At 47.5% G+C, this 23,410-nt stretch overlaps 7 protein-coding genes across 7 annotated transcripts; 3 read left to right on the top strand and 4 right to left on the bottom strand.

Moving 5' to 3' along the window:
• Window positions 1-2,832: 2,832 nt before the first annotated feature.
• On the top strand, window positions 2,833-3,834 carry N7503_002091 (uncharacterized protein; the record flags this gene model as incomplete). Its single annotated transcript, XM_057061638.1, has 1 exon — window positions 2,833-3,834. One exon carries the CDS (start codon window positions 2,833-2,835, stop codon window positions 3,832-3,834), a length of 1,002 nt encoding a protein of 333 aa, XP_056925600.1.
• Window positions 3,835-4,378: 544 nt separating this feature from the next.
• On the bottom strand, window positions 4,379-5,573 carry N7503_002090 (elongation of very long chain fatty acids protein; the record flags this gene model as incomplete). Its single annotated transcript, XM_057061637.1, has 2 exons — window positions 4,379-4,789; window positions 4,842-5,573. The coding sequence occupies 2 exons, from the start codon at window positions 5,571-5,573 to the stop codon at window positions 4,379-4,381; spliced, it is 1,143 nt and encodes a 380-aa protein (XP_056925599.1).
• Window positions 5,574-6,322: 749 nt separating this feature from the next.
• Window positions 6,323-7,592, bottom strand: N7503_002089 (acyl-CoA desaturase; the record flags this gene model as incomplete). Its single annotated transcript, XM_057061636.1, has 2 exons — window positions 6,323-7,155; window positions 7,382-7,592. 2 exons carry the CDS (start codon window positions 7,590-7,592, stop codon window positions 6,323-6,325), a joined length of 1,044 nt encoding a protein of 347 aa, XP_056925598.1.
• Window positions 7,593-8,386: 794 nt separating this feature from the next.
• Window positions 8,387-10,210, top strand: N7503_002088 (uncharacterized protein; the record flags this gene model as incomplete). The annotated part of the gene is made up of 4 exons (XM_057061635.1): window positions 8,387-8,572; window positions 8,632-8,707; window positions 8,761-9,071; window positions 9,128-10,210. 4 exons carry the CDS (start codon window positions 8,387-8,389, stop codon window positions 10,208-10,210), a joined length of 1,656 nt encoding a protein of 551 aa, XP_056925597.1.
• A 143-nt stretch (window positions 10,211-10,353) lies between these two features.
• Window positions 10,354-12,355, bottom strand: N7503_002087 (uncharacterized protein; the record flags this gene model as incomplete). Its single annotated transcript, XM_057061634.1, has 3 exons — window positions 10,354-11,766; window positions 11,833-11,904; window positions 12,056-12,355. The coding sequence occupies 3 exons, from the start codon at window positions 12,353-12,355 to the stop codon at window positions 10,354-10,356; spliced, it is 1,785 nt and encodes a 594-aa protein (XP_056925596.1).
• An 832-nt stretch (window positions 12,356-13,187) lies between these two features.
• On the bottom strand, window positions 13,188-14,973 carry N7503_002086 (cytochrome P450; the record flags this gene model as incomplete). Its single annotated transcript, XM_057061633.1, has 6 exons — window positions 13,188-13,770; window positions 13,820-13,995; window positions 14,052-14,108; window positions 14,166-14,516; window positions 14,583-14,716; window positions 14,778-14,973. The coding sequence occupies 6 exons, from the start codon at window positions 14,971-14,973 to the stop codon at window positions 13,188-13,190; spliced, it is 1,497 nt and encodes a 498-aa protein (XP_056925595.1).
• Window positions 14,974-19,923: 4,950 nt separating this feature from the next.
• Window positions 19,924-22,639, top strand: N7503_002085 (uncharacterized protein; the record flags this gene model as incomplete). Its single annotated transcript, XM_057061632.1, has 4 exons — window positions 19,924-20,034; window positions 20,168-20,666; window positions 20,746-21,508; window positions 21,565-22,639. The coding sequence occupies 4 exons, from the start codon at window positions 19,924-19,926 to the stop codon at window positions 22,637-22,639; spliced, it is 2,448 nt and encodes an 815-aa protein (XP_056925594.1).
• Between the last annotated feature and the right edge of the window lie 771 nt (window positions 22,640-23,410).

The raw sequence follows: 23,410 nt of genomic DNA, 5'->3' as shown, positions 1-23,410 counted from the left end.
GACAAGGGACCATTCACCCCCTATTGCAGATGATACTTTACCCACAAAGATCGGGTAATAGTTTGCAAAACCCGGACATCCCGGACCACAATCCGGAGAAAAGAAATCGAACCTGACTTAGCCCGCCTTGTGCAAGCCTTTGGGGGCAGTAGCTTTTCGGGGCTGACCTGACAGGAAGCCACCGCAGTAAACACGAGCTTGAGTGGGTAGTATAGGCATATAGAGACTAGCGGTAAGCCTCTTTCGCCACTATATCAATCCTAATCTCAGCCGTCCGACCCGCCTTTGTTCCGGGGCCAGCTTCGAGTTTGATATCGGCGTGCCGTGATGCACTGGGCATGTCCCATGTGAAAGTGATAGATGGTTTTGTTATCATAATTGTAGTGCATTAGTTACAGAATTCCCCATGTGAAACTTGATAGTAACGGCAGATCTGATCTGCAGAGGGCGCACCGATCCGGATGATTCGGAAGGTGGCGTTTTTGGGTCATTGGGGCTCAGGCCCCTGTCCGGAAGGTTCTGGGATTTTATGGGGCGAAATGGAGTTTATGATTTCAATTATTGTTCGCCATCTTCAGCTACAATCTCCTTTCCTCCACAGTGGGGAGTAGAATTTTGTGTTCGTATTTCTTTACCTTAGTATTTTTGATATTCGGTAACTCTATTCATTCCAATGCATGCCAAATGAGTATTGTAATCTAGGAAGCTGGGTATTGTTTGCAATACTATTAGTTTGGGGGGGTGGTTTGTTTCATTTGAAATTTAGTCTTTGTTGACAATATTCATACTCCTTAGGTACTCATACTAAGCATCATATACAATGGCGTGAGCCAAGGCCATCCTTCATCCATGGAACAGCTACAAGCCCTTCGAGCTAGGATCGCCCGCGGGAGGATGAGTTCGTTCCTGACCCAAACATCAGCCATTGGAAATCTCAGACGTGGAAATGACCAGATAGGTGGGTCGATGGCGATGGCGATGGCGATCAGGCATCGTGAGCCTTTCAGACGCTCTTGTTGGGAGAGAAACATAATGTGAGCGGCAACTAGCCAAACTCAATCGTCATCCCGATCCACCTTTTTGTTCGGGCTCGCGGTAAATTAAATCACCTGATTAGTATTGCCATCAAACATTGGTTCATCATGGATCTCAGGGTTCGCAGAAATTAGGATTGTCGCTTTAGCTCAGGGTATTGAATAAGCGCTGACGGGAAATCTCCGGAGCTGCGGCGGAGTCATAAAATTATGCGGCTAATGTAGGGTCCACGATGGCGAATTCGGTTACACGCATGCCGTTGTGGTGGAACTGACTAGTAAAACGGTTGTGCATGGAACTTTTGGAGGTTCGATTGCGTTGGGCACAATTTGACGCTATTGATGGGCTATGCATGAAAGTACGTGGAATGAAAGACTTCTGGAATTGTATCGGTACCCCTGGCCCGATGATGCAGGTGGCACACTCTATCGATCGTCAAAAGTCTTCTGCCGACGGTGGCTTGTTTAGACTGCCAAGCTGGGAATAATATAGCGAATGGTTTGTCCATTTTTCAGGGCTTCCTGTCAACCCGCGCTGATCTGCCAATGAGATCGTGTTCCAGAAAGCCACATTAGAGGGTTACCCACGTTGAGGGAAGGCAAGATGCGATCCGGAGAAAGTCATGATTGGGGGGTCCGGAGTTTTCGAAACTCAAACCCGAATCCATCTAGCCACAATAAGTTAATGGGACTTCTGGCAGACCCACTACGGGGCTCTATTGGTCAATTGAAGATCTTTGATTGGGTACGGCTTCTTCTTATGGTCATTTGTCTTTACTGAGAAACCTTAGCAAGAGAAGTCCGGCAGTTGTTTTGCGGGCGCAAGGGCCCCTTTTACTTTTGTTTTGTATACTTTACAACTAGGCATAATCAGAAAAAGAACCTGTATTTCATGGATTGGCAGATATGCATCGGCAATTGCATTACAGTATGACGTTCTCAAATTTAACCCTGACTCAAAATTGTGAAGTTTAACAGTCAATTTTCCGGGTGAACGGCTCAGCAAGGGAATCCTTTCTACATCAGCTGGAGATCTGCAGTAATATTGAACATAGCGCGGAGTTATTCGGGGGCCACATGGCCCATATAAGCTTAGACTAGCCAGCCACAGTGCATAAGAGTGGAATAGGCTTTTAGACCCCTATCCATCCCAAAAGGGTGCCTGCAGATCTTAATTTGGGGAAATGCCCTCACTACACCGCGGAATTCCGGTGATCTCCGCTTTGATACTGTTGTTCCACACATCAATTTCCTGTTTGGGAGCAATTGTTTAGCTTTCAATCGTCCTTTGTTGATCTGAAGAGTGTTTGAGCGTACTTGATAGGGCTACTAGATTGCATCCAGCCTCTGAATGAACTATGATGCACTGAGCGCATCACCATCTGTCTTCGACTCTGCACAGAACTTGGAATGAATTCTGATGTCAACCCGCTGCTCTACGAGTATTGATCCCGGGAAATTGCTGTGAATCCACTAGAGGACCCTGTTCTGGATTGTGTTGGGGCCATACCCCATGTATTAGGTTTGACACCATGGAGATGCGTATCTATCTAGGTCCACATGGGTATACTTTTGTAATTCAGATTTTGAGGCGCTGACCCTAGTGCAAGATACTGACCCGCCTGGATAATTGGGGCACGAGAAGTTTTCATTTCGATCCCATAGATCCCTGATCGACTCTGTATAAATACAGCTACCTGCTCTTTAACTTTCCTTTCTTTCTTCACACTCCTACATCAGTCATTCCTTAGTCAATCCGACTCTAGTCATTCTTTTATACTATACCCTAATTTTCATCATGAAGACCTCTTTCATCACCATCCTCGCCACTCTGGCTGCCAGCGCTCTCGCTGCCCCTACCCCCTCTACCGGTCTTGCCGGTCTCACCAGCCTTGTTGGTGACCTGACCAAGCTCCAGGGCCTCGACGGCCTTGCCGATGTCCTCAAGGTCGGTGATGTCACCAAGGAGCTCAACCTGGACAACCTCCCCGTTGTCTCCAGCCTTGGTGACCTGACCAAGCTGCTCAACCTCCCCCCCACCGCCTCTGCCTCCAGCACCCCTGCTGTCCAGGATGGTCACATCGTCCAGAACCTCGGCCCCCAGCTGAACAACGTTCTGACCATCACCGGCACTGACCTCCAGCCCCTGCTCATCGAGCTGAGCCCCGAGGTTACCGCCCTGGTCTCCTCCCTCGGTCTCGGTGCCCTTGGTGTCCCTCTCGGCTCCATCGTCGCTTCCGCCAGCTCCCTCGGTGACCTTGTCACCGGTCTTGGCCCCCACGTTGACGGCCTCGTTACCGTTGTTGGTGCTGACGTTGGTGCTCTCCTCATCTCTCTCTCCCCCGAGGTCGCTGGCCTTGTCTCCGGTCTTGGTCTCCCTACCGTCGGTGTCCCCGTCGGTGCCGTCGTCGCTACCGTCGGTAGCTCCCTCAAGAAGCGCAACCAGATCGTCGGTGACCTCGCTCCCGAGGTTAAGGAGATCCTGACCGTCACCGGCCCCAACGCCAAGCAGCTGCTCATCAAGCTCTCTCCCGAGGTTGCCGCTCTCGTCTCTGGTCTCGGTCTCCCCTCCGTCGGTGTCCCCGTTGGCCAGGTTGTCAAGACCGCTGCTAACGTTGGTGACCTCCTCGTTGACATCTCCACCCCCGTTGAGAACCTCCTGAAGGTCGTCAACAAGGACGGCAGCGCTCTCCTCATTGAGCTCTCCCCCGAGGTTGCCTCCCTGGTTGCTGGCCTTGGTCTCTCCGCCACCGGTGCCGCTATTGGCTCCGTCATTGCCACCGTTGGTGCCAACCTGTAAATTAGATAAGTCGCTGCTTATCTAATTTAGCCTTTGTTTTTACGCAGCAATGGATAGCGTTCTTGGGAGCTTTCTGAATACCCTGCAACATCTTCTTGTGCATATATTGCATCTATTGTGACACCTGGAATGGTGATTTCTTTATGAGTTTTGGAAGATCTGTGTTAACATTCCAGTCTTCACTATATTTTTTTATTCTTAATTTTACTAGACAAGCTTTGCTCTAGAGCAGACCTTAGATCGAAATATTACCCTGAGCTGCTAGGAAAGTAAATAAAATATATCCTTTTCCATCGTAAAATACTTTTCAATATTCTCGGAACCAATAGATTGAATGCATGGGCTTTATGAAGGAAAAATCTTCAAGCGTAATATTGAAAAAACCCCCCTTTGATATGTTACGTGTGACCTAGAAAGCTAAAACTAAGATTAGATGTACAACAGAATAATATTATGAGAAATAAAAACTCGGGGTCAATCTTGACCATCTTTTGCTACACAGTGTTGCTTAAATCCCCCAACCACTCTCTGAAGACCTTGTCAGTTACGATTCAAGTTTCCTGACACGCTTGACATATGAACGACTGAAAAAGGATGCGAAAAGGTAAATCAAGGGAGCCAGGTACACCAGAGTCACAAATAATGCAAGTGTCTGCCCACTATTCTGTAGACATGGAGTTGCTTGGACCTCGAAAACCGGCTCAGCAACGGGCACAGAAGATATATTATCAGAATGGTTACTCATGACCGGCTGAACTTTGCTATAGTTTGATTGCGTCAGGCGGCCCCCTTCTATGTTTGTAACTTGGCTTGTCGAAATGTCGTATCCAATAAAAAGATAGCAGACGGCGATGGCTCCACCGAGAAGGAATTGGCCAATTTGCAAAGTCGTTAAAGATCTCTTGATTGAGACGGGCACCCGGAAGCCCAACGCGGTTATCGAGAAATAAGTGTACTGGATTTCTCTTATTAGCTATCATCCATTTGGACCAAGAAGGATTGCGTACCATCAACGTATGAATTGTGGAATTGAGAAGAATGCCGACAAGAGCAGGCGGAGATGCATATCGGACGCTTGCCCACATGCAGAGCATGACGCCGGCATGGTGGTATGTTTGGAGGAATGAGCTTTGTTTTCCTTTCGCAAGGATGATAAAAGTGTCAACCACTTCATAGAACTTGGATATATAGAAGAGCCATGAGAAATAGCCAACACCAGCACTCCATATATGATTCGGATGTTCCATGAAGGTCATTGGCATGCTACCCAGCATTTCAGGACTTTCAGAATAACCGAGTTTACCCGTTGGAGTGATTTGGCAGATTGTATTCGCAGCACGAGCGACAAAGTTCGGATCTGACATGGATGGCCAGCAATTCCAAAGCACAACGCAGAGACCAGCGAGCGTCCATGCTGAGAATACAGCAAGGAAGATGTTGTGAAGTATTACTAATAAGTTGAAAGGCGCTGTCGTAGCAAATGTCCAAGGTCGACTTCCTCGCGTCTTATTCAAGTTGTTGAGTAAAATGACAGTCATCATATAGACCGAGGCTATTGTGATAGGTGCCTTGACGTCTGCAAGATAGCGAAAGACAGAGGAGGGAATTTCAATCGGGTGAAGCCATGTTGCTTTGGCCTGTGTATAGGGAAAGTCTGCTTGGGAGGCATCACCGGGAGGCCAATCGAAGACCTGGCGAGGAGGGAGCTGGAAATGCACTAAGAGATTGGGAATAGACATTTCAAAAAGAAAACAAAAATCACGTCAAAGTCTCAAGAGAATTCCTCGCGGGGATTTTTGAATTCAAACGACGGGCAGTGAATGATTGTTGTCCTTCATTTTTGGATGGACGAGCCGGAGAATTTATGTTATCAGATTTGAGAGAAGGGTTCCAAAGGTTAAGACCGCATGAATAGGGGAATGAGCAACAATTTGACAGATCTCAGGCACGCGGTATCGTTTGACTTTGATATATTTGCATATCATTGATCTTGGTATTTGACAAGATTAATAAATGAACAGAAGCAAGGGACATGCATCATGCAAGCCGGGGATTAGACCTGGACGAAGACTGATACGAATACGTAGTCACCTCGTTTATACCCTGAATGGCCATTTTGTTTACCAAAATTCCACGTGTGATGCATCGTTTAGGATTAAAATTGTGAGTTTGAATCCTGATTTCGTCAACAAGTTGTAAATGAGATTATCCATAGAGGTCTGCAAGAAGTATTTCAACAATCTTGGCCTTTGTGATATTCCGACGGAAAATCCCAAACCCTTCTCAGATGTCTAGCCAGGGCTGGTACATTATTTCTAGGTTTCAATGAACATGGCGGTTAGTTCCTAAATTTTAAAGTAATTACACTCTCCGATACTAAAGTAACATTTCACTCATTCCTTGTCCAGATCAGGTTCTCATACGAAGGCCCATGGAATCCGATTAATCTGCCAATCTTTCATCCAGCAGCTGGACAGAATAATCTAGTTTAAATTTTCAAAGTCTGAGAGAGCCTCGCCAATCGCATGGTTGAGAGCAAATTTTCGGCCGCATTGGAGTGGGCATGGATTGCGCTCCCATGGAACAATCGTGTAGCATCCTTGCCAACATTCTGTAGCAAGAAGCTTTTTCCGCCGGGATGTTGGTCCACAAACTGTGCAACATCGTATACAACACCGTCGACAAGAAGTAGAGAACGACCCTTGTTGACCATCTGAGTATAATCTTCACAACTCCAGACCGGAAGTTCTTCTATTGGTGCCCCCCAAGATATCTCTTGGCGCCGGAGTTCAAGCTGGCGTTGAATTTGCTGGTATTTACCCTTCTGAATCTCGTTTTCGGGGAACCGCTTCAAGTCCGAGGCCAGATTGACTTGCGCGCAGAGCCAGATAAACCACTTCGTCGGATCCCAGTGAAACCATCTAATCCCATTGCGGTAGTCCACTGGAAACTCGTGATGGAAATTGTGATATCCCTCTCCCCATGTGATCAGAGCGACGAAAAATGAGTTTCTTGGCGAGAGGCGGTTGGCATAAGGTTGATCCCCAGCCCAATGAGCTAGAGAATTGACGCAGAAGGTTGCCTGTTGGATCATGAATAATCGGATGCAGCTGGCCCATATGAATCCTCCAGCAAAATCACCATACATAAGCCCACAGTATAATGTTGGGAGTATGATTGCGGTCAGAAAGAACAAGGGAATGTAGTGCTTGCGCTGCCAAAGGACGATTGGATCGTTCGAGAGATCCTGAACGTCCACCTGGCCTGTTTGTTCTCGCTTGCGTTTGATCACGACCCATCCGTAGTGAGAATAGAACAGCCCTTTGTGGGCAGATTATGGATCCCTATCAGTATCTGTATAGCGGTGGTGGGCTCTATGGTCTCTGCACCATGTTCTGATTGAGCTTTGTCCTGCGCTGGTGCTGACAATTGCGAGTATAACTTTTAAAAAAGTTCCTGCAGAATATGCCCGATGCGCCCAAAGGCGATGATATCCTATGTTCTCGTCAAAATAAGTCCAAGTAGAAGAATGAGTTGTGTTGTTCACCTGCGGTGACGCTAATCCCAGATGCTGTCGCATAAGTAAAGAGAAATATTCCGGTGCGAAATTGGAGTGGTACCCAGAGGGTGCCGATTATTATTGCAATGAGGGGTGCTCCGCCTGTTATCCATAAACGCAACCAGTCAATTCGAGAGCTCAGAGCTCTAAAGCTCCCTAGCATCTTGACCAGATTTGAATAAGGGTAGGAAGTGACCATCTTTGTGTGCAGGCAATGGTGATGTTATGGCACACAAGCTAGAGGAGGCTTATATAAAAATGCATGAAAGTATAGATAGTCAACAAGGTGACATGATTTATTTGGATACTTAAACTCTCCGAATCAGATAAACTTCGAGGAAATTCAAGAAAAAGATATTTACGAAGTTAAGTGCATGATTAGAAAACCCCGGCCTTGGCAGTGAATTTGGAGATGTGACGAGTTAAACCTTGGCAGAGACAGTCAGCCTTCCTGAGTTTGTGATTCCGCCCAAAGCAAGGTGGCCGAGCTATTACGACTACATGAGCAAAACAAAGTAAGATGATAGAATAACTGGGATAGATTATTATGTTTCCCACATCTTGTTGCGCCAAAACATTGACATGGCTTTTCAAATGGCCGAGATCCTTCAAACCCTCTGTCATGCATGTGCCCCTGAAGTCAGAGAACAGTTATTTTCCGAGGTCTGCAGGCTACATACTGTGCCAATGCCAGACCATACTAACGTTGCTTATTCTTGATAAAACTGTTTTGTGGAAATGAGAACACTGCAAGACACTCCTTACTTGTTGACTTAGATCATAAAAGCCTTTTGCTCCTACTATTAATTCCAAGCAAGGGCCCATTCAGGCCAGTCACAATTGACCCCTGGCCAGCGGAACACTTATGTGTCTGATTGACAGCCGAGAAGACTATGCAGCAGATTCCTCAGAAAGTCAACGAGAGAAGAAGAAACAGTCCGCGAAAGTTGTTGACGCGGCCACAGTTCTATTCTCCCTCGTGAAGTCAACAATATGGAATTCCCATGCTCTGAAGATTGTCAGAAGGATGAAAAGAAGAATGGAGTTTTCGTTTCACAGATTGTCGAAAATGAAGACAATTTTACTATCACAAAACAAGATACTTTGACGCTTTCGGCGATGGCTATTCTGAGCTTGATGGCAGCGCTGGATGGGACGTCTATCTCGGTTGCTTTGCCGGTATGTATCTCGCCCTTTCTGCCAGAAAGCTCTTTTAACCTTGGCATTGACATGAACAGATCATGTCCCATGAACTTGGAGGAACTGCAATCGAAGCATTCTGGACCGGAACCTCCTTCACACTTTGCTCTGCCGGTGAGCAAACCCATTCACTTAAAACAAGAACCTCTGTACTTACACGGATCTAGTCTTTCAGCCTGTATTCTCATCATTGTCGGACTTATTCGGTCGGAAGCCGTTGGTGCTTATTACGATTGCATGGTTTACAATTGGGGCGATTATCGCCGGTGTCGCCAATGATTTCACTCATATGCTTATTGGGCGGTCTTTGCAGGGAATTGGCGGAGGTGGTATCATTACCCTCACTGCTATCCTAATTGCAGATATTGTGCCTCTCAACGAAAGACCGAAATACTTTGGTATGCTTAGTGCGATTTGGAGTCTGGGAACCGTGGTCGGGCCTGTCATCGGAGGCTGCTTTGCAGAGAAAGTCACCTGGGTACGCATGAAGCAGAATAATCTCTTAACAAGGATCACATTGACAGTCATTCTTAGCGCTGGATCTTCTATATCAACTTTCCATTCATTGGAATCGGAGCAATCTTGCTTGCTTGTTCGGGCGGCTCCTTGACTACAAAGGGCGCTTTTACCGTCCAAGCGCGCAAGATCGACTTCGTAGGGATCGCTCTATTTATTCCAAGCTCTGCTGCATTCTTAATACCGCTGACCTGGGGAGGTGTCCTATATTCCTGGGACTCATGGCACACCTTGGCACCCTTAATCATCGGGTCTGTCGGAATCTGCGTCTTTGCGATCTATGAATGGCGAATTGCACGACTACCGATGATCCCACCGGCGGTTTTTCAGAACCGAACGGCGCTCATATCATTTGGAGGCTATGCCGTAGTCGGCCTGCTCGTTTGGTGTTGTCTATACTTCCTTCCCCTCTACTACGAAGCCGTGAAAGAATTTACCCCTATCAAGTCAGGAATTGCACTTTTCCCTGAAACCTTCACTGTCGCCCCGAGTGGAGTTATCATAGGCTTTATCATCAGTCGAACAGGCCGGTACTATTGGGCCGTCTGCATCGGATGGTGTCTTTCCTCTATTGGAATGGGCCTGCTTTGCCTATTGGACACAAACACCAGAGCGGTAACCTGGATCTTGCTGAATATTGTGCCTGGAATCGGTATCGGAATGGTTCTTCCCTCTGTCGCACTCGCAGTGCAGGCTTCCGCAGCTACTGAGGTCTTGGCGATTGCGGTGGCCACATCGACTTCTTTCCGAGGGTTTGGGCAGTCTATCGGTGTGGCTATCGGGGGCGTCATTTTTCAAAATCGAATGAAGAGCAATCTGTTGCAGTATCCAGCCCTCCAAGCGTTGGCGGATCAATACAGTGGCGATGCAGCGAGCGCGGTGGAAATTATTCGAGGAATGGATGACAATCACGTTAAAGGAGACCTCAAACAGGCTTATGCTGATAGCCTAAGAATGGTCTGGGCATTTTGCTGTGGCATTTCTGGATTGATGTTTTTCGTGAGTCTGTTCACTAAGTCATACAGTTTGAACCGTGGGGTCGTTACAAGGGTGTTCATGGAAAAAGAGAAAGTAGATGAAGACGGGGAATCGACTTCCTAAAATCTATCGCAGGGGTATTAGAACGATTTTCAACTTTATCATTGTCAAGTCAGTTAATAGTACTTAGGATCAATTGATCGTCAGTTTGGCTTGCCATAATTCCGACACCAATCAATTAAATCGGCTCTTGCCATCTAAACTCATCAAAGCCCATATATACCCCCCGTCTCCCCATTCATAGTGTCAGCAGCACCTCCACACGCCGCGATACTAGTACAGTTCCTATTCTTCGAAGCAACCATCATATCCATAAGCCAATTAATACCCTCAGCCCGAAAAGTATCCGGCTCCGTATACAGAGTCTCATTGATCGTGAAAACATAGTTCCTCGGCTCAGGTAGCGTATAAGGAGGCCAAACAGGAACATCCGGGCCAATCTTCTGAATAATATAATTTGGGTCTCCGCTATAAGCGAATCCAATCCACATGGCGCTCATTATTTGAGCCATTTTGACTAGCTTGTCACTATTCGGTCCACCGAGCGGGGGAACGGTACTGCCCAGACCGGGAAGGTTATAGAACGTCAACGGGACCTCCGACGCATGTGTGGAGCCCTGAAGATTGGTGTATCCATTCGGAACGATGTTGAAGTGGTATCGGTATACCGTTGAGTTGTATGCCGCCATAGATAATGTCGTGAGCCGGGTAGGTGCGTCCATGATGATGTCCGTCCCAACGGCACACGAGCGCTTCCACTGAAGTCCGTACGTATCGCTGTACGGAGGGCGGCCTTGGTAAGTGGTTGGGATGCCAATCTCTGGGATGTCAGGATAGAGATAGCCAATAGTAGCCAGGCTGGCGTTATCGATGGTCATCATCTCTTTGACGAGGTAGGCGTTGAGATCACTAGCGTTGTTAACAGGCTTTGGGCCGACGGTCGTGCCTTCGTCGAAATTAGTGCCGATGAGATATGGGACACGTGCAAATTTTCCTGATTGTAGTAGGACGCTGTTTGCTTCTGGGATGAAGTCGCCGTCGACGGCCATCATGAATTCACGTGGCGCATTCGAGCCGAAGGGGTCGAGGGTTGTGTTGCTGAAGATGTCGATGAGGGTCGTGTTGGATACTTCACGAAGACATTGTAGGCTATCCTTTGCGGTGCTGCAGCCTGCTGCTTTCACGAAGCTGTCGTATGTTGGTTGCCACAAGCTCACATCTGCGGTTGGCGCGTACCAGACGGGTGCACCGCTTTCTGAAATGGCGCCGTGGAAGAGGTTGGCATTGTCTCCGCCATATGCGAGGAGTTGAAGTCCCACTGACTGTGCTCCAGTGCTTTGTCCCTGAATTGTGACGCGTGAGGGGTCTCCTCCGAAGGCAGCGATGTTCTCCTGGATCCACTCAAGCGCCTTGCGCATGTCTCGTAGCCCTAGGTTGGTGTTAAGTGTGTCTTGTATCTCTTGGCTATACATGAAGCCCCATGGGCCTATTCGGGAGTTGACCGCGACTCCAAGGATGGGGAAACCGATATCAGAAGAGCGTTGAACAATCCATGTCTGGTTGAAAGCCGAATAGTAGCCAACACCACCATTGTTGAAGCCGCCTTGCTCAAGGAACACCTGGCCAAGATTTTAGAGAAGTTTCATGGGCTGTGTCTTGCCAGAATAAAGAATTGGAAGGCTCACCATGACCGGGAGATTTGCTTGTGTGATGTTCGCAGGGCGAATGATGCCCATGTATAAGCAATCTTCGGACATCTACGCATGTTAGCCAATCTAAACACACAAGAAGATACAAGGGAAATTGATGGAAAAGAAAGACATGGTTGAGCTGGGCAAGGAATGGTCACATTGGTATTGTAAGCTTTGAAGAGCCTCGAGTTAGTTTTTCAAATAAAAATGAGTGTACATGCATAGAAGTCTTACTTGATGCAACACATTCCTTGGGCCAGTCTACAGCAACGCGGTTGCCGGGCCAGGTGGTATTGAGAGATTGCGGCTGTCTGAACCGCAAGTCCCCTAGAGGTGGCTGTGCATAGGCAACTCCATAAAAGTTGTCTGTATTGAGGACGGGGTCATGGAAGCCAATATATGTGCCGTTCTCAACCTTCACTTTTGGAGCAGTAGAGTTCAAACTGCGAGGGTTTAGCGTGGCTATGATGCCAGGAGTCAAACAGGCCCAGAATAGTAGACAAAAAGTAGATTTCATGACTCCGATATGTTTTGCGTCTCAGAGTCGAGCGGTAAAGTACAAGCAATAAATTCCTTGAAATATGTGTACAGAAGCAAACATCTACCCAATGCAGGGTTGTTTGGAATATTTATCATTGAAGCGCACGTTTGCAATTTATACAAGGGGTAAATACTAACCCGCCGCAGGATCACTCCATCTACTTCTCTCCTATCAGTCTATTGACCCTGTGGGGAACATGCCGGGTTAGGAAATGTGACACCACTCGGCATAGTACACCCCGCATTTGCCCCGCAGAAAATGCACCAAGCAGGTATTCAACCCCGAAATGATGTCCTGATCTAGCTACTTGAGGTTAGAATCTAGGGAATATTAGAATTTAAACCCCCAATTTTATGCAAGGTCATGGTTAAAATGACCGAAAGCCACGGATGACGGAATTTACAAGATCCCGACATTCAATCATTCAGATCAACTCTAATTGCCGGACTACAAAAGCTCCATAACTACTTTCCAAAATCCGAAACTATCTCCGATATGGGTTTACAATTATAGTAGTTTTCTTCGCTCGGACTCCTCGGAAAATAACCATTACTCTCAACTATGAACAGCCCATAGCCTACCACTATCCCTCCTGTCACCTATGTATCCTGGCATACCCTCCAAAATGCGCCAGCGTATTGCTGAGATCAAATTAACCTTGATCTTCTAATGTCTTCGATAATCATAACGTACCAGACAGGATTCCCTCTCACATATACCTGCGCTTCCATCGGATTTACATGGAGATTCATTTACCAGCGAGAGAATGAACTAATATCATTAGACATGTAACCTCCACAGCTCTATACTAGCACTCCTTCACTGCCACCAGAATACCTGGCGAGTCACGCGCCGGTGCTCCGAGAATAAAGTCCCGACTCACATCGATATCGCGATCACGTTGCACGCCAGAAACATCAAAATCAAACTGCCGGAACACAGCTGCTAGGATCAGGACCAACTCAGCGCGAGCCAGATTCATACCCAAGCAAGAGCGTGTTCCCCGATTGAAAGGAACCAAGTATCGATCCAGCCGCTTGCTTTCGGGAACCAGCCACCGCTCGGGCTTGAAGACACGAGGCTCCGGGTAGATATTCTCATTGAGATGTGTCAGCATGGCCGTCATGCCGACAATGGTATTTGCGGGAATAAAAATCCCCCGGCATTGGAGTGGACAATCAGGAAACTGACGGCTTATTCGATGAGTGACGGGGTCGGATAGACGCAGGCCTTCTTGAATTACAGCTGTTAAGTAGGGGAGTTGTTCGAGAACGGCTAAAGAGGGGAACTTTTGTACGTCTGGAATGGCAGTAACAAGCTCTTCGTGTAGCTTTTGTTGTATAGCTGGGTTGGCGGAAATGTGATAGGCGGTTCCTCGCAGAACATATGCTCTGCGAATAGTCAGCTTTCTGGGGGTGTATTTGTGGCTGAAAGAATTACGTTGTCCCAGAACCGGCTGTCACTAAGCTCACGGCTTCATCTCGCAACCTGTCTCTTTGTCGTTCCTCTGGGGGGAGTTTGCTTTCCAGTAGTTCGTGAAAGACTGTGCGATGTAAGGCTTTCTCATGGGCTGTATCCTCACCACTTCGGATGGCCTCTACCTGTCGAGATAAAGCCTACATAGGATTTCAGTCAGCCCTCGGTCATCCCGTTTTTCATGCGACGTTCTTACCCGGCGAAAGTCTAAAATTTCCGCCAATGCAGGGGCTAATAGTTTATTGATGTTGTCCTATTCATGCTGGATTAGTTGTGGATCTATCCCATTCAGAGATCATAGTAACTCTACCGGCAGCGAATATGTAAAGCGCATCACCCATGGAATGTGGATATTCAGCAAGCTGACCTCAAGAAAGCTATCAAGGTCGTCAAACCCCTTGCGGCCGAAGTCGGGCTGGTGCACACTGGAGGGTTCATGGGCAAAGCAATAGGCATTGATAATATCCAGGGTCACCGCAGCGTAGAAATACTTCATGTTGACCATCTCGCCCGTCTGAGCAGCATGGTGCAAACGCTTTCGCAGAATATCAATGGGGCGCCACATAACGGGAACGAGGTCTGTAACGGACTTCTTGGAAAAGAAGGGGCTCAAGACGCTTCGTCGCAGACGGTGTAGGTCATGCGATTGGGTACCAATAGTCTAGGTCGATTAGTAACCTTCTCCGTATGAACTTTGCCTGTACTGGTCCAAAAAGGGAATTCATACAGCAGGATAGGGTCCAAATGCTTCTGCAACCCGCAGAGGTTTTTCTGCACGGCCATTGGTTTGATTAAAAACCTGGTCAAAGAAATCCGGGTCGTCGATATGAACTTCATCGGGGTTAATGCGAATGATGGGGCCTTTAAGGAATAAACAATACATTAGTACGGCCGGAAGAACGAGGGTATGTGGATTCAATACCATATTTATCATGTAAGGCACGAAGCTGAAATGTAAATTGGCCACCCCGATATAAGTCATAGTACCATTCATAGAGATAGGTGACCTTGGCTAGTGGAGGCCCAGGGATATGAGCGAGAGAGTGAAAGTAGGTTCGATAGGCGAGGAGGGAAATGAGTGCCACGAGGCCTAGGAAAAACCATAGCAGGAGACTCATCTTGGCGTAGTGGAGATCAAGATCGCTGGGGAAGAAATGAACAAGATGGTTAAGCTATCTGAGTTGCCTCGCTGCTCTAGAGATCTCAGGTGTTGCGCATTGACAAGACTGATATGAACATGCTTGCTTACATATAAGGAGTTACTGTACGTAGATGGCGATGCAATACGAGGGGGCAAGGCGGAGTTCATTAGGGTTTGGAAGGCGTTGATAGGCGCCTGCTATTCTATTGATGCGGCTGATTGGGCACGGATCCTCTCCTTTGACGTCGCTTATGGACCTAAACGACCTGGACTACAGTGACGGTGCGGGCGCTCGGGTAAATTATTGGGCACGCACCTTCTAGAATGCAGCCACCAAGTGCTAAGATTCGAAGGTCTTTGATGTTCTATACGAGTAAGATATGTCAAGGCAAGGCGACATGAGTGCGGGGAAGGGTTCATTCGAATAGATCCCCGGATTTTTGGCCCCAGAGTATGTGCTAAGCTGGAGAAGCCATCCTGTTCATGCTTTGCTCCAACCAAAGCAACTGACATGCCGGAAGCCGTCTTGCAAGCTAGAGATATAATGCCCTTATGAAGTATAGCCGTTGACCCCAAAGATAAATCTATGATACCTTCTGATTCCACAGGGGAGCCGCACTGACCAGCCAAGCCGGCTGAGCGAGAGTAGAACGAATGATTTTGGGCCATAAGCCGCCCTGGATGAAACGGTTGGATCCCCCTATCGTAGTACATGCTTTACTACGCGTAGTGGGATTCCATATTTGTATGTATCCCTGCTATTTTGCACACCATCGAATCAGCCTTGGTAAATTCAGAACTAGCGTGAATGATACGACCATACATCCTACTGTCTTCTAAATGGCTGAAGTCACTTGCGTAAGCCCCTCAGACTGGATAAGCCCCTCACAGTTGTGCCCGATCTTCTCGATTTACACCGCATTTTTGTTGCCCGATTTTGCAAACACTACTTTAAGGAACATTTCCCGCAGATGTGGACTTCATTTCTTGACTCAACATGAATGATGATTGCTTGAATATTCCTCCTTTCGTCCCTGACTTGGACGATAAATCCGCAAAAGTCTTCCATGATCTTTTCCAACGCCTACCCACAGCCGTGGATCGATTATTGGAGAAAGAGCGACACGGTCATTTGAGAGATCAGCATGGGCGAACTTTCCTACATTATGTCGCCCAATACAGGCAAAATGCGACGAAAAATATTTATCCTAAGTGGTTGGATAGATCTGACCGCAATTGGGAAAAGCTTCTGCGGCATTTCCACTATGGAATTATAATTGCTGATGCGTATGGTCAGACAGCGCTGTCTTTAGCGGTGTGTGATCCCAGTATATCGTTGGACTCTGAGGTCATAGATATGTTGTCTCGGCCACCTTGTTATGACTCCATTAATACATGCTGGCCTGGGGATCCCATATCTCTCAATTCTGACATCGACAATGGTCACGGAGATGAAAGGTTTACCTGGACCATCCGTTTTGGCGGTTCACGAACTCAGCATCTATACCTTACTGCAAAACTTGGAGGTCGATCACCGCCGCCTAAAACGATTCTATCTCAAGATATCCTTGATGCAAGTTCCTTGCACCAGAAAGGTTATCGGGGCCGTTCGTTCCTGTTTCATGCGGTTGGCTGGGGTAACGAATATTTTATTCGCACTCTGCTATTGATGGGTGGAGCCACTTGCGTAAATCATTTTGACGGGCAGGCTGAGCCACAAACGGAATCTCCGTTTCTACGAGCCATAGACTTATGCCACACCGGTATCGTCCGCCTCTTTATGACCAAAGACCCATCGGCTTTGCAGAATCTCTTGCTTTGGCTTCTTAAGCAGCATAATGATCCAACAGCGCGGTTAGAAAAGATCATCCAGATGAACATCATAAGCAACGAATTGAGGGATTTTAGCCTATACAGTATCATGAAACTGAGACTACCTTCTGTTGTTCAGCTTTGGTTGAATGATGGCGCTTCACCAAAACCTTTCAAGCTTAGAACAGATTGGTTTGATCTTTGGGGAAATGATCCTTGGGTAAATCAAGCACACATGCCGGTGTCGGTGGAGCTAGAAGAGACGAGAGTTGTGAAGAATGGCAACCCGACAAAAGCACACATTCTCCGGTTGCCCAAGTCAAATACTGAGGCTTTATCGCATAGCTGTCGTTTGATCAGGTGAGAGGACACTTGATCTTTATTCAATAAGTGGAATTGAAATAGTCACACAAAACAGGTTTTACCAAGACCCGCTACCTTTTTTTGATGAATTATCTACGCAGATGAAGCACGAATACGAAGTTCGAGTAGAGGAAGAGCTCGAAGTCAGGAGGATGATATGCCGAATCCGTCTCTTGTTTCCGAATCCAACCAGATTTTTCCTGGATCTCTTTCCGTTGCTTCCAAAAGACATGATCATCAATCTACAAAGCCGCAGTATGTTGTGCTTAAAATGGACTAGATGGGAGGATGGTGGAGCTCTATACGAAAGTGGGCTTTCAGCCGGTCAGATTCCGGAGAGCGACGATGGGTTCATATCGTACCTTTTGTCCGACTTTGCGGTCGAATGGGAACGTCTTCTTGAGAAAGTTGAGGAGCGCTTTGATTTTCATGTAAGCAAAAAAATATTCCAAGATGGCTATCTTCCAAGGGATGCACATACTAAGCAGAGTAGTCTACCCAATATGACGCTGATGGAAGAAAATTTATTCTATATCTATCGACAGAGAGGAGATTCCTCGCCCACCTTCGTCACTCTCTTCATCAACATCTGAAGTCTTTATCCGGCTTGATTGAGGCCAGTCGAGAATTCTATCGCAGATACTTTGAGTCGTCAGTCAACAAGACCTCAGAGGATCAGCTAAGCGAGACATTAGATGATCAGCTTTGCGTGAAGGCTGTTCTTCACGAATGCGAAAAAAAGCTCATGGAGAGACTTGAAAAGCAAATTCAAGACATTCGTGATTCTATTCAAATGGCAAGTCTCTAGAGTTGAGTATTTCGAGTATTTTGCACTGACAATCTAGAACCTCGCTGAAATATCCGTTGGGGAAACAACCTTCATGAAAAGAATTGGTCTTGTCACCGTGGGTACCCTTGAAAGCACTGTTACCCTGGTCCTGGTCCAATCCAACAATGTTACTAATTTCCCCCATTTTATATGCAGTTTATTTACCTGCCGTTGATGTTTGCCGCGGTTCGTGCTCGATGCCATCAGGTGTTATGAGCCTGTTTGCTGATCAACATAGAGCCTCTTCGGCATGAATGTCAATGTTTTACAAACCAATCCCGACTGGCGATGGTACATCCTATTCAGTGTCGCATTCCTTCTTTTCACGCTTGGGCTCTGGGTAGTTTCTGACCCGGTGGGTTCAGTTACTTGGACTGGCGTACACTTCACTGACTGTCGTTAGGACTTTAAACTTAAAAGTTTACCAGGAAAGGCACATATTTTTCTTCAAGGAAAATGGGGCGATTTCCTATGGCGCTATGAGGAAAATAATCGGGATGAGGCATCAGAGAAGGCAGTCCCGTCCGTCCGAAAAAAAGCTCGCCTAGATGAAATGGCTTCATCCAACTGTTGATCACGCCAAAGACGGTGTAGTGTCTTCATGGCTTCTAAACTTCATATAGCAGATTGAGCGGCGCAATCCGAAGCCTAAAGATCCAAGGCGAATTATCACTTTGCTCTGCTTAGGTCTGGTTGTATACTTTGCTTCGACCTCCACTAGTTTACCTCATTCGTAGGAAACATGATGCCTAAGAGGGGTGTCTTGACACCTGGTATATCAGGTGTCTACTTCGTCAACTCGTCTCTAATTGCCGTGTTTCTCAGGTGTCAGATTGATTAATTAATTGAGGGGTGCGAGCGAAGATCAAGACCCTATTTCAACCTCTTGATGACCTTGTTTAGCATTCCGTATACTGATACCTATTCTAATGCATCGAAGATGACATTTTTGCGCCGATTCCCATCTATAAACCTTGGGTAAGACTCGAGTCAATTCCTGAAATATTCAGGGTATTTAGTAGGGTTTGAGATTTGGGTCTAGGATTGCATGGTTCAATTCAATTAAGCTAGATGCACGTAACGGTTGGGGGAACAAGAGAAAATGAAATCATCGAAGCCAAGATAAAACCCAAAAAATGATCGTCGGACCACGGATATCTTGCTCCGCCGTGGATCCCGAGTTTGGGCTCACGAAGCCCAACTCTACCTAGATCCTACTATGTGTTACACACCGATACAGTACTTAAAAGATATGCAGCTTATGGGCCCAGTGTTATGCAGTATTGATTTTCTAAATGGAGAATATCGTCGGTTTGTGGATAGTAGGTGGACATAATGTGGACAATTGTGGACCATTTGACCCAATCTAAACGGCCTTGCAGTTGGACCTAGCGAGTTTTAGTGACTTTCAGCTGAGCCTCGTTTTTTCCAAGTGGATATGCATTTTGGTTGTCTCATCGCTCTGTGGTTTCCACAATGGGAGAATTTGAAATCGGGTTGACGACATAATCATTCCATAATCATAACTACTAATCTCCCCCCCACTCACGATATACACGGTTCTTTCCCGTCGCTTCCAAACTCCCTCTTCCCCTCCGTCGATCAAGATCTGGACCGAGGCCCCCGACCCATTTCGACCCCCTTTGGTACCCAGTTTTACCCAGTTTTTTCCCGTTAAACCGATTCTTTGGTCCATGTCGGCGTTTTGAACGGGGCCCGCCCCCCCCTTGCTAAACCCGAATTCGAACCCTCCCACCAGACCATGTCGACCTCGTCACGGGTATCTGCATTGGTGGAACTGATTTGAATCACCGGTGTTTCAATTTATCTGGTTCATCCTGTTCAACCTCCTCGCATGTGACCTCCCCTCTCTCTTTCGATCCTCGTTCCCCCGGGTCGTGGAGGTCAACCCACCCCCAAGCCATGACCCAGACCTCCCAGCTGTCCCCCGGCCAGCTTTCGCCGGAATCGCCCTTTGATCCACCAGACGGTCGCATCGCCCACACTCTCACCGCGTGCACCAGGTGTCGCCAGGTATGATGCAATGCTACCCCTCCTCCCAAACTCAATCTTCCCCGCGATGAAACGAACATGAGAACATGGGGAGATATAGAGACCGAAAATCATCTGAAACGGACAAACCCCAGTGCTGACACACGGCCCGTAGCGGAAATCTAGATGTGACCCTGGCATCCCTCGATGTGCGCCCTGCGAACGAAGCAACGCCAAGTGCGTTTATTACGACTCCACCCGAGACACCACTATCCCGCGGACCTATATCGTATCCCTCCGCGAAAAAGCCCGCGCACTCGAGAAAGAGCTCGCCGCCGCCGAGAAAGATATTCAGCATGCAGCTGATGCCGAGCTGATGGTACGGGGCGCTGGTCGCATCCGCTTTCAGGAAAATGACGAGCCTCGCTACCTGGGGCCCTCAAGTGGCATTGCCATGACTCGACTGGTCATGGAGATGGCGAAACAAAACACCGACTCGAAAAGCATCAAAGATGTCGTTCCCGAATTCACCGCCCAGGAAATCAAGGCCGCTTTTGCACAGGAAGACTCGAAGCCGACCTCGAAAGTGTATCCCATGATTAGCTCGATTCCGGCGGCTGATCTGCCTCGGGGGAGCCTTCCATACAAACTGATTGATCTTTTCGTCGCTAAAGGTACATGGGTGTCATTGCATGAAAACAAAGGCCTCCGTGGCAATTCGGTAGACTAACTTTTTATTTTGGTTTTTTCCAGCTCAAGCGTTGCTCCCGACTTTACATGAACCAACTTTTAGACGAGAAGCTGATGAGGTCCTAAATGGCTCTACCGAACCGTGCCAGAACTTCCAATTGCGCATGGCCTTTGCAATCAGTCTGCAAAAAATGAGCATCGATTTTGCTGGCCTGGCGGATAGCTACTATTTAGCTGCGTTACCATTTTTAGAACCAACACTCAAGAAAATGGACTTGAGGGCCTTGCAATGCTTGGTCTTGATTGCTCAGTATTCTATGCTGACACCGACACGAACGGCGGCATATTGGGTGGTAGGGACGGCTGGGAAGCTATGTCAGGACCTAGGATTGACCGAAGAAGCCACAATCACAACCTCCCCCGATGGCCGCGCCCTCAACTCGTTAGAAATTGATATGCGCCGAAGGCTTTTCTGGATCGTCTCATCGATGGAATTTGGACTTTCTCATTCTCTAGGACGGCCCAACTGCTACAGCGTCACTCATGACAATATTGATGTGAACTTCTTCGAATTAGTGGACGATCGGTACATTACAGCCGATGGCATTACCCCGGGAGCAAGGCCAGTCCTTGGCAAATGCCTTGCCATACATTTTTTCAAGATGCGACTACTCCAGTTGGAAGTTCGACGAGCTCTATATCTAACTCGACGGGAGACCCCAGTTGATGACCAGGATCCTTGGTTCTCCCACATGTCAAATAAAATCGATGAGTGGATGGCATCTTGCCCGAGGAATGACGATGGCAGCGGTTTGAATGTTAAATGGTATGTAACCCTATCTTTTTGATGTTTTCACGTCACGGCTGACATGTTTTTTGCAGGTTCCAAGGAAGGCGAAACACTATCGTCATTCTCATGTATCGGCCGTCGCCTCAGGTCCCGGAACCATCGATTAATGCGGCAAAAATATGCTACGAATCAGCAACCTTCAATGTTGCTATGCATAAAGAGCAGATGGTGACAGGCTCAGTAGACTTGACATGGATCTTCACTCAATCCCTCTTCATGGCTCTCAACACTATCCTCTGGACCCTTTCATACCCTGAAATTCGGAAAGACCACCCGATTGAGGAGGTCCAAAGCTATCTGGACATGGCACTGGAAGTTGTTGTCTACTCAGCAGAACGATGGCCCGGCGTGCAGTCTGCGCTCTTGCTCTACAAGCGTCTTGTCGCAGCTTGCTTAAAGGCGTACACCACCGAGGAATCATTCGTTGTGCATTCACCTTCGAATCACCCCACTCCAACCTCTTCGCAGGGGCTTACAACCCCTCCGGCCATGTCCAGTCCTTCCAGCAGTACCACTGCCTCCTATTACTCCCATGGTTATCGGTCGAGCAATCATGTGCTGAGCGATGATGCTTCAACTGGTACCTTGTCCAGAGGCCATTCAGCCGACCCTAGCCTACCCTTCTCCGAAGAGTCTACACCCCCGGCCTATGGAGATCCGCAGAAATTGATCGGAGTGCCCCCAATGCCAGCATTTGGGATGCCGTCATCGTCTACAGTCACCAACCCCCCATCCCAGTATCCACCAGAAGGCTTCTGTGCGCCCACCGCTCTCTATGCCGACGTTTCCATTGACCCTAATACCCCCTATAACTCGATGCCATCGGTGGTTCCCGGTGTTCAAGGCTGGGATCCTAATTTCTCTCTCGCCTCCACTACTGCCAGTCATCTGACATATGTCGATGCTACTGTTGATCCCATGCAGTGGACATACTCGATTGGGGACCAGTACTCCCAGTACTTTAATGAGCCATTCCCAATACCCAATTGGCGTGAGCGCACTCTCAGCCAGCAGGAACAGATTGAGCTGATGGCATCGCTGGAACAGAATATTCCCGATGTCTCAGCACAATTGGTCCAGGAATCTCATGCCTTTTACCAATCATAAGCATGACAGGGCTCCTTTGAGAATCGACCCGACTATTGGGCAACTATATTCATTTTGGTGTGACTGTAAGCCATCAGAGAATTTGGTGAGAGCTAAATGAGAATAGCTATTGGGAGAATATTTAGTTTGCTTACGTTGAAATCCTCTTACTCTCTCACCTTTTGGAATTGAAAGGTCTCTTTGATATATACCATAGCTGCTTAAATACTCGTGTGATACTAGATCAATCTAGCCCATATAAATCAATTTAATTCATAAAAAAAACATACAGTGAAATTCGGTTTCTAACCCACGGGAGTGGGTCTAGAACAGACGATAGGAGACCCCGGAAGGGTTTGAATCCGTGGTTCTTGACGTCTTACAGAAATGTCACGTTCACCTTCCTGTATTCAGTACTTCTTGATTGGTTTCAAATTCAATTGCAACGAATTAAGTAAAAGAAACCATGTTACTAAAATCAAGCAGTTGAAAGTCCTGTAATCTTTCATTCACTGCTATGGAAAAATCCGGAACTATGGGATACGTCCCGATCGGTTTTAGACCCGAGACCCGCGTCACGTGACTGGGCCCGTTTTGCCTCCATTCTCAGCGCCGTCTTCGTGAGCATCTGGAACCATCCGCCCTCCCCTCCATCCCCATCAACCCCAAAACCGGATCACCTGTGAGGTATTGAGGTCTCTGTTCATTCTGGAATGCATATGATCTAGGCTGTGGAACGACCTGCTCGCCCGCCTTGAGCGCCCGTCGATCGACCCCCCTCTCTTAACGGCC

Source organism: Penicillium pulvis (assembly GCF_028828015.1).
Source record: "Penicillium pulvis strain IBT 33274 chromosome Unknown contig_12_segment0_segment0, whole genome shotgun sequence".
Classification (NCBI taxonomy): domain Eukaryota; kingdom Fungi; phylum Ascomycota; class Eurotiomycetes; order Eurotiales; family Aspergillaceae; genus Penicillium; species Penicillium pulvis.
This window is presented reverse-complemented; position numbering and strand designations above follow the sequence as displayed.